Source organism: Saccopteryx bilineata, chromosome 6 (genome assembly GCF_036850765.1).
Source record: "Saccopteryx bilineata isolate mSacBil1 chromosome 6, mSacBil1_pri_phased_curated, whole genome shotgun sequence".
Taxonomy (NCBI): Eukaryota; Metazoa; Chordata; class Mammalia; order Chiroptera; family Emballonuridae; genus Saccopteryx; species Saccopteryx bilineata.
The window spans coordinates 125,880,512-125,890,059 of NC_089495.1; the positions used below are offsets into that span (position 1 = coordinate 125,880,512).

At 57.4% G+C, this 9,548-nt stretch overlaps 1 protein-coding gene across 1 annotated transcript; it reads right to left on the reverse strand.

Moving 5' to 3' along the window:
* Positions 1-226: 226 nt before the first annotated feature.
* Positions 227-8,855, reverse strand: LGALS3BP (galectin 3 binding protein; the record flags this gene model as incomplete). Its single annotated transcript, XM_066235713.1, is given in 10 exon segments — positions 227-1,557; positions 1,560-1,591; positions 3,773-3,929; positions 3,932-3,985; positions 3,988-4,023; positions 5,412-5,543; positions 6,188-6,323; positions 6,325-6,371; positions 6,959-7,038; positions 8,782-8,855. Coding segments are annotated over 10 exon segments (1,770 nt in total), but the record flags the coding sequence as incomplete, so codon positions are not given.
* Between the last annotated feature and the right edge of the window lie 693 nt (positions 8,856-9,548).

Here is a 9,548-nt window from a genome sequence, read left to right on the forward strand (position 1 = left end):
AGTGGCAGCCTGTGCCCCTGCCGCATACCCTCTGGTCTCTGCCACCGTTACCCAATGCTAAACACTAAATGTACATTTACTTGTGATAGCCTGTTTTGTCCACTGGACCGGTCATTTCATGAGGATAGGGACTGTGCCTGCTGCTTCACTGTACCCCGGGCCCAGCACACCCCACGTATGAACGCAGAATGCACTTGATGACCCTTTCTGCGTGAACAAGAGAAACTGGAGACCACAGTGCAATTTTAATGATTCAAAACAAGGGACAATAGAGGACCAGGCAAGTAAAGGGTGCTGTGGAAAGTCCAGCAGCCACATAGTGGGAAAACTGGGAATTCTCGGCAACCAGGGTGAGCACTAGCTGAAACCTTCCAGTAATTTCTTTAAGCTCAGAGAGGTCAGTGGAAGCAGGGGGGACATCTGGTGGCCAGTTGTGGGAGGTGCTTGCAACAAGGAGGTAGCTGAGCCCAGCTCTCTGTGAGACCCCTGGCTTCTCAGCCTTTCTGCCACCTGGGGGCAGTGGGCAGCTCCCTATCTAGTCCACACTCAAGGAGTTGGTCAGATAAAAGGAGCGGATGACTGCTTGGAAGCTGCTGAAGGACCCTCCTGGGCAGGGGAAGAAGGAAGCTCTCCTGGAGCTGTTGGTGTTCAGGGTGCTGGGGATCATGGCCTTCCCGTCCTCAAAGTCAGTGACATTGGCCACAAAGCGCCCCCCCCACACACACAACATCACGGCTTTGTTGTCATAGCCAATAGTGGAATCTGAGTAACTAGACTTGGAGAGGCCTAGGATGGGGACCTCGTCAGAGGAGCATGAGAACCCGTAGTTCCAGCAGCTCTGGATGGTGGAGAGGTAGTAAAGAGACCAGGAGATGCATCTGGCCTGGAAGAGAAAGCTGGGGTGTAGTGGGGTCTGGAAGGACTGGTAGTCATCCCAGTAGCGGGAGGAGCCTTGGGAACTCTTCGTCACGGATGCGCTCCAGGTGGGCGAGGTGTAAATCCGGGGCTTGAAGGCATCCTTGGTGAGGTTTAGACCCCTGTACTGGGCCAGCAGCTGGAAGGGCACGGTGTGGAACTCCAGGGCCTGCAGGATCTTCCTCTGGAAGAGTACCTTGTGACTCCAGTACAGGCTCAGGTTAAACTGCAGCTGGAAGAGGTCCTCAGGGAGGATCATGGGGAACCGAACCTTCTCCACCAGGGCTTCCACGTCCCCACTGGTGGCTTGCATCTCCTGGCTCCAGGTGTCCAGGGCTGTCAGCAGGGCCAGCTCACTGGACACGGCCAGCTCGCTCCTGGACAGCAGGACTTGGAGCAGGGTGGTGGAAACATGTGGCCAGGCCTTGGCCCCCGTCAGGGCCTCAAAGTTCCAGGCTAGGAACTGCACGCAGAGCTCCTCCAGCACCTGGTCCCGGGTGGCCAGTGCATAGGCGTAGAGGTCCAGGGTCACCTGGAAGGAGAGGTCCTGGGGAAGGAGGATGGCGAAGAGGCCCACGCAGTAGCTCTGTAGCCGCTCAGCCCCACAGGCAGAGGCCAGCTTGCGGAAGCACTTCACCTCAACAGGGTGATATCTACCCTTCGGGAATAGAGGTACCTGGGGGAGGGGGAGAGCTGAGCACCTGGTCCCATCCCTTCTCCTGCAGGGATTTCACGTTCGGGTTAACCCACATTCCAGTCTCATGTTTGCGTAGAGCCATGGGCACCAACACCCAGGCGGATCCCAGGGTCCTGGAGGGTGATGCTTCCTCTGTCAGCTGGGAAAGAGGGCCCCACCACTGCTATCATCTTCATTGGTGGTCTGAGCTCAACCTCTGCAGGGCCCTGGGCACCAGGACCTGCCAGCCACCCTGGGTACTGGAGTTTTCCTGCCCACCCTTCCTGCCATTTTGCCCCTGGACAAATTCCTTCAGTCCCTGCTGAGTGCCCATGGGCACCCCTTTGCCCCCAGCACCTGAACTGTGCCCCAAAACAGGCACCACTCCTGGTTGCTCCCTCTCTGTACTCCCTGCCAGCTGTAAGCCCATGCAGGCGACACCCAGTCTGTGCCATGCACCATAGAAGGCAGTGTGCCACCAGGGACCACTTGGCTACGTGAGTTGGGGGAGCCTATCTGGCGAGGACAAGCTGAGCCAGCCACTGTCTCCTGGGATGTGGTGATACTTTGGCTGTCGGGAAGAGCCAAAGTTTCCCTACATCCACAGGGATTTAGAGCAGGGCGGCCTCTCTCTAATGCCGAGCCTTTCAGAAAACCCGACCTGGTGCTGCCCCCCACTGCGTCCACCTGAAAAGAGAATGGAGGGGCCGGTGACCCACAGTGTTGAATACCGATGCTGGAAACAGATCCTCGCTCATCCCTGCGTTCACTATTTATGCAGCATATCGCGTGACTGCTGCTATCCACCACCCTCTGGCCCACTGCTCGCAGGCTCAGTATCGGCTGACTGCAGCCTGCAGTGCTGGGAGGCCGACCCCCAGGACAGTGGACTGGGGCCCAAGCCTCATGCCACTGCAACTGCCATGAGCAACAAGTTCCACCGAGTGCCCTGCAAACGGCGGTTGGCAAAGGGAGGGAGGACGTGGCAGAATGTTTTTATCACCATATCTTAATTCTCATTTCAGGCCCAGGCCTCTGACAGCTGCACAGCTCCTGCCCCAGCCAGGCTTCCGCCCCGGGACCCCTGCCTGCCCCTCAGCCTTCTGCAGTCACCCAGGTAGTGAGAGCAGGGGTCAAAGCATCCCTCAACACTGGAAACACCCTGAAAGGTATAAAAAAGAACCAAAGGCTGGGGGGGGGGTCAGTGACCCTGAGAAACCACAGACACTAAAGAGGAGCCAGGTAGTTGGTATAGGCTTCAATAGCAGTGCTGCTGGTGGTCATGGGGCAGAGGGCAGGTGGAGCGGACTGGGGAGCAGGGGGTGCATCTGTGGGCTGGCCCCAATGGGTGGGGGTCTCCTGATGCCTCCTGGGGCCTGGACTGGGCCAAGAGGCCAGGACACCCAGCTCACTGAAGCCTCTCTGCCTGGTGGCGGGGGAGGCAGAGAGAAAGAGGGAGGGGGGAGAGGGGGAGGGGGAGAGAAAAAGGGAAGGGGGAGAGGGGGAGGGGGAGGGGGAGAGAGAGAGGAGAGGGGGGAGAGGGGGGAAGAGGAAGAGAGAGGGGGGAGAGAGGTGAGAAAGGGGGAGAGGCGGGAGAGAGAGGGAAAGGGGGAGAGGGGAGAGAAGGGGAAGATGGGAGAAGGGGAGAGAGGGGGAAGGGGGAAGAGGGGGAGAGAGGGGGGGAGAGGGGAGAGAGGAGGGAGAGGGAAAGAGGGGGAGAGAGGGGGGAGAGGGGAGAGAGGGGGGAGAGGGGAGAGAGGGGGAAGAGGGAAGAGGGGGAGAAAGGGGGAGAGGGGGGAGAGGGGAGAAGGGGAGAGGGAAAGAGCCCCTGAGCTTTGCCCCAGCGCCTGCCTCATTCTCAGACACACCCTAGAAATAAATCCCAGCAGAACAGCACAGGCTAGCAACCAGGTTCTTATACTTGGCGAGAAGGAAACCATTCTGTCTTAGTTGCCGTTGGTTTTCTCCTAAATGTCCCTTTCAGCCACATATAGCTGTGTAAGTCACAGGAGAGAGAATAGTGTTTAATACGTGCAATTTTTCCTTTAAGTTGGTGATTCCAAAACACATTCCCTAGGAGGTCCCCTCATGGTGACAGAGCAGACACTCCCAAGCAGGAAGGTCTAGCAGGAACCTGGGTAACACTTCCTAGCCCCTAGTCCCCGCCCCAAAGACGCTCACCTGATTAAGTCTCTGACGACAGGCAGGCACTCAGTGTCCACCTCCATGGTGACCTTGCTGCCCGGCTTCTTCTGCAGGGCCTGGGCCTCGGGGTTGCTGGACAGGATCAGCGTGTGGGCACACATGCACAGCTGTTCGGCACCCTTGACTTTCACCCTGTGGACAGGTCACAGTCCTTCTGGCTGTCAACGATGTGCTCGAGTGCTGCGGGAGCTCCCTGGGCAGGCCCAGGGTGTGGAGGCCTCTGGTCTCTGAGAAGCGGCAGCGAGCGTGCACTGTGCTGGGCAAGGCTTGCGGGCCGGCGTTGGGCTGTCACACACTTGCTCTGCAACCTGGAAGTATTTTTCCTCCCTGCCATCACTTTCTTCCCTTGAATTATAGCCCCTTATCTGGCCTTGTCTACTCAGAAAGGCTGCTGGGGAGTCCCCCAGCCCACACCTGTCACACCCCTGGTTAACTTGTCTGCTCCCACAAGTTCAGGCAGCATCTCCAGGTAAGAGATTTTGAGGTGCTGACCTCCAGAGCCTGAGGCCCATCCTTTTAAAATTTCAACCAGTGGATTACTCGATCACCCATATGGTGCTTCTGAAACCACAGCCTTCCCCCTGGTGTGACAGTCTGAAGACTGAGGGTCTTGTGGCAACCTAAGCCTAGAACTTCGGGCCCTCAGCAGCCTCCTTCAGGGGACCGAGGGTGGTTCGGGGACACACCCTCTCCTCTGCCCCCCCCCCCCCCCGCCAAAGCCTCACTGGGAACTAAGTCCACCTGTTCTTTCTTTGCCACACATGGGTTTATGTCAATTTCAACAGTTAAACCAGGAGGGCTCAGTGCCCATGTTCCTACCAAAGCCCCAGACTGTCAGGAGCCTCCTTGGGCCTCCGCTCGCTGCAGGGTCCCACCAAGGTGCTCCCTGCCCGCACCCTGCCCCCACTCCAGGTACTCCCCTGAATGCCTCCCCAGCACGAGCCCTTCTGGTTAACTCTGCTGCTCTGTCCTTGTGGGACGCACTGGCTTCCCTCAGTGCACCCCACCATGCCTTAGGGGCACACATGCCCCCAGCCCCCATGTGCAAGTCAAAGCAGAAGCCTCAGGTGGACGTGAAAAAGCAAAGAACAGCCATGACACTCAGACTCAGGACTGAAAACTCAAGCAGCTTGTGTTCTGTAGGTCTGGTGGAGTCGGGTGGGGAGGGGTTGGACTATCTGTAACCAGGCCTTTCCACCACTGAGAGATATTTGTCTCCAGTCTGTTCAGTGTGCTGTCACATGGGCCGCTATGGAGAACCAGCAAAAATAAAATGTTAGCGGTTAAAGAGAGAAACCTGCAATCTGCAGACAGCTGTGGCTCATTGCCCAACAAGCAGGGTAAATGGAGCATTTCTGAGCAGGTCCTGGGAGGGGTGGGGGGAGGCTCTGGGATTGGCTGCTATGAGGTTGGGTTCTGCAGGCTTTCTTGCCAGCTCCTGGGGTGTAGGCATCACCTGTAAACCTATGCACAGGTGTGTGATGGGCTTGGAGGACTTGTGTGCAGGGATGGGCAGGCAGCTGCATGACCACCATCCTGGAGCCAAGGGTTCCAGTTGCTGGCAGCTCCGGGGTCCCAGCACCTTGGTTGCTGGGGATGGGGCAAGCCCGCTCACCGTTGCTGCAAATGACGCTGGCGTCCTGGCTGTGGCTGCACCTGCTCTTCAGCCAGCCCAGGGATGAGCAATTGGCCAGCGAAGGCTCTGTCCCTGTGCACTGCACTTCATCCAACATGATGGGGCCTGATCCTGGTGGGACAGCAAGGACAGACGCTAGAGGGCAGGCTGGGACTCTCAGCCCTGGTGAAAGGCCCTGCAAATATGGCTGCTTCCCGAGAAGCCAGGCGAGAAGTCACATCGATTGCAGGGGGATGGAAAAGCCCTCGGAAATCCCCAAACCCTTGAAGTGCTCTCTGTTGTGTCTGTGTATTTGTCTTTTACCAGGAATAATGGGATGATGACACAAGGGTGGGTTCTGAGTTATTATTGTGACATTGCCATAAACTAGCCTTCCTTCTCATAAAGTCTGTTTGGTTCACGGACAGTAAAATCTTGGTTATTTCCCTGTTTTAAGAATCACAGTCATTGTGTTGGTTGAAACCTTTCTGCATACAGTTTTCCTTTTGTGGGTAAATTGTTTCATGACTATAAATTCACAGAGTGGAGCTTCTAGGCTAGAGGGAAGGGCCGCAGCTGATCCTCTAAAATGACGTGCCCACGAACCTTGTCACAGCCACAGGTAGGGTGTGAGAGAGCCGGGCCAGCAGTATGGGGCTCAGGGCTGTTCAGGATGTTTACCAACGCAGAGAGAGTGGGAATACCGTTCATGTGTCTCAGACATTAGTCCCTTCCTGGAGTGGCTGCTGGGGAGGAGTGGGGGCCCGTAGGCCTACCTGGCCCAAAGGCGGCTCTGCCCAGGGCCTGGGTGGCATTCTCAAACCCCGGAGCTTGGCAGACGACACTGGCATCTGTCAGGTCCCACAGGTTGTCACAGATTGTTCCCCACTGGCCTCCATAGAAGATCTCCACACAGAGCCTCATTGGCGGCATCCCCATTGGCCAGCCGCATGTCACCATCTTTCACACTACAGGGCTCCCGAGGGAACACAAAGGTCAGCCTGGGTCAGCTGTGCACTGAGGCAGGGACTGCTGGAGGGGTAGGGAGGTTACCAATAGGCCCAGGGACCCAGGGAACAGGTGCAGAGAGAGAGTAGGGTCCTGGCCCCATGCTTGTGGTTCCAGGACTCAGCCTGCTCGCCTCCCCCTCTAGCCTCTCTAGAATCAACAGGGCCAAAGAGCAATTCTCAGTTGGGGTACGGCAGGCTTTTGTGGGGTCAACAGGATGAGGAAGGCCTCCTGGGCCTCAGGGGTAAAGAGGACTCTAGATGTCTGTGCTTAGGGCACCAACCTCAGTCTCCCAGTATTTGGCCAGTCTGCTGGCCCCTCCTGCTCAGTCCCTCTGGGAGCTGGATGGAATGTTGAATTCCTTCATATCCCACCAAAGGTAAAGCCACATGGCTTGGGACAACTGGGGCTTCAACTAGGAGAGGAAGCCTGAGCTGACCCGGTGACCAGCGTCAGGCAGAACGCTGCCTAGATTCTCCCCAGGGAGAGTGGTGAGCCTGCAAAGCAAGGCAGATGCAACTGCCCGGGCCGCTTAGGGCTCGGCTCACCTGGAGTTCCTGTAACCAGCAGCCACATCCACAGGAGGCGTGGGAGGGCCGTGGCCTGGGAGCCCCTCACGCTGCAGAAGAAGGAAGAGCAGAGTGAGGTACAGAGCTGGATGGGCCTCGGAACTGGGACCAGTGTCTCCAACCTTCAGACCATTGTGGAGGGTCGAAGGTGACAGGCAGTCCCTGCCCCTGCAGAGCAGTGAGGGCAATGGGTGCCCAGTGGGGTTGGGCAGTCCATTGCCTCATCTGAAAGGTGGTCCTCCAAGGACTGTAAGATTTGCCCAGATGAAGGGGTTGGGCTGAGGGTGTCACTGGATAGCAAGGACAGAGGAAACAGGAGCTTATCTGAGAAAACCAAGCCCTGGATGTGGCTGTCAACTGGGCAAGGCAGGGAAGGGCATGGGGAGGGGGTCAGATAGAGCAAGACCCAGCAGGTTTGCTGAGGACAGGGCTCCGTCTTCAGGAAAGCCCTGAAGGAGTGCCAGAGGTCTGAGCAGGCAAAGAATACTGTGTGGGTCTGGGCCACATGAGCCCTGGAAGGGAGGAGAGGAAGAGCAGGGCTCAGGGACACAGCAGAAGGAGGCCACAGAAATCCTGGCAAGGGTGACAGAGGGCCAGGCAGCAGCAGAGGTGTCAGGCTGGCTTGGGAAGGGGGCATGGGAGAGGGGTCAGGGCTAAGGATGGTTTTTGACTATGCAGCTGGGGTGGGGTGGTGACTGAGGAGGGGGTAGGATAGCAAGGACATGCTAAGCTGGGTCAGTGTGGACCTGGCACTGTTACCTGTGAAGTCAGTGTCCCCAGGAAACAGGCTCAAAGAGGCTGGGGGCCACTGGGCCAGCCAGGGCGGGGTGGGGGCTGGCCTCCCAGCTCCTGCCTTGAGTGCTTCCTTTTTTCCACTGTCCCACTGCGAGCTTGCACTCTGGGCCCCAGCCTGCTCCCCCTAGTCTCCCCTCCCCACGCTCTCTGGTCAGTGAGAATCCTGCAACCGGCACCACTCTCTGCGGTCCAACAAGCAGGGATGAAGCTGCTCTTGTGGGTGACCCGAGGCAGCACCCTGGTTCTACATGAACCAGCCCCCAGCCTCCTGGCACACTGACTTGGCTCTACTGGTATTGAATGGCTATCCCCCTGCCAGGACTGCTCACACGCACAGCACAAGGAATCCTTCCCACAGCCCTGCCTCACGGGGCATGAACTGAAGCCCAGAGGTCCCTGGCTCCATCCCACAGCTGGTCATCCATCTCAGTAGATGGTTTGAAGGGCTAGGGTGACCAACCATCTGGTGTGCTGAGGCCTATCCCAGTTTTGGCACTGGAAGACCCGTGTCCCAGGACATGCTCTCACTCCCAGGTAAACTGCAGGGGGTGGTCACCCTCTGTACCCCCAGAGAGCTGCAGCCCTGGGACAGGAACTCAGGCCCCTGGAGAAATGGCCACTCAAGCACCCGGTGTACTGTATACAAACATGGCGGCCACTGGGGTTGCCAAGGCCACTGTTGTTGCTAGACTCCCTCAAATGGGAGTGGTGACAGGGTTGCCCGCCCCCAGCCCATGCAGGTTAGAAAAAGGGGCCTGTCCTTTGTGCAGGTCCAGTCCTGGGCTCATGTGCACAGCTCAGAAAGGTGATTTCGGGTCCTCATCCAGCGAACAACCTGCCCAGCTGTACAAGAGGCCTGACGGGTATGGAAGCAGCAATGATCCCTGGGCTCAGGTACCCCAGGACCCCAGCTGGGTGCAGACAGGAAGGCTGGGCCTCCATCAGATGACAGAGTACAGGGAGGGGACACCCACCTGAGAGCAGGAGGCATAGCTTACCTGCCTGTGACAATGATGGTTGGTGGTCCTGGAGCCTCCTCCCTTCTGGTGCAGAATCTGTCTGCAACTGTCCTTCAACCCAGAAAATCCAGTGTGGAGCGTGATCAGGCTGCAGAATCTGTCAGCAACTGTCCTTCAACCCAGAAAATCCAGTGTGGAGCGTGATCAGGCTGCAGAATCTGTCAGCAACTGTCCTTCAACCCAGAAAATCCAGTGTGGAGCGTGATCAGGCTGCAGAATCTGTCAGTAACTGTCCTTCAACCCAGAAAATCCAGTGTGGAGCGTGATCAGGCTGCAGAATCTGTCTGCAACTGTCCTTCAACCCAGAAAATCCAGTGTGGAGCGTGATCAGGCTGCAGAATCTGTCTGCAACTGTCCTTCAGCCCAGAAAATCCAGTGTGGAGCGTGATCAGGCTTGTCCTAAAGTAATGTTTCAGGAAACGGTCTGGTTTCGCTTCCCAGAAACCATGTGACATAGATTCTTCTAGGTCTGGCTGCTGACAAGTTTCCAGGGGCCCTCTCCCTCCTCTCAGCCCTGACTGTGGGTGTTGGTGATGGCAGTCACCCAGAGGCAGATTAAGGTCAGTTGAGGCCAAGGGTGCAGAAGAAAATATTGGGCCCCTTGTCATTAGAAAGAAAGTATAAAGTTGGGGTTTTACAGGGCCCTTCAAAAGTCAGGACCCAGGGTGAGCGCCCGGGGCGCCTGCCTTTCAATCCGCCTCTGCAGCCACCCAAGAATGACTGGATAACCAGAGCAAGACGGCTGA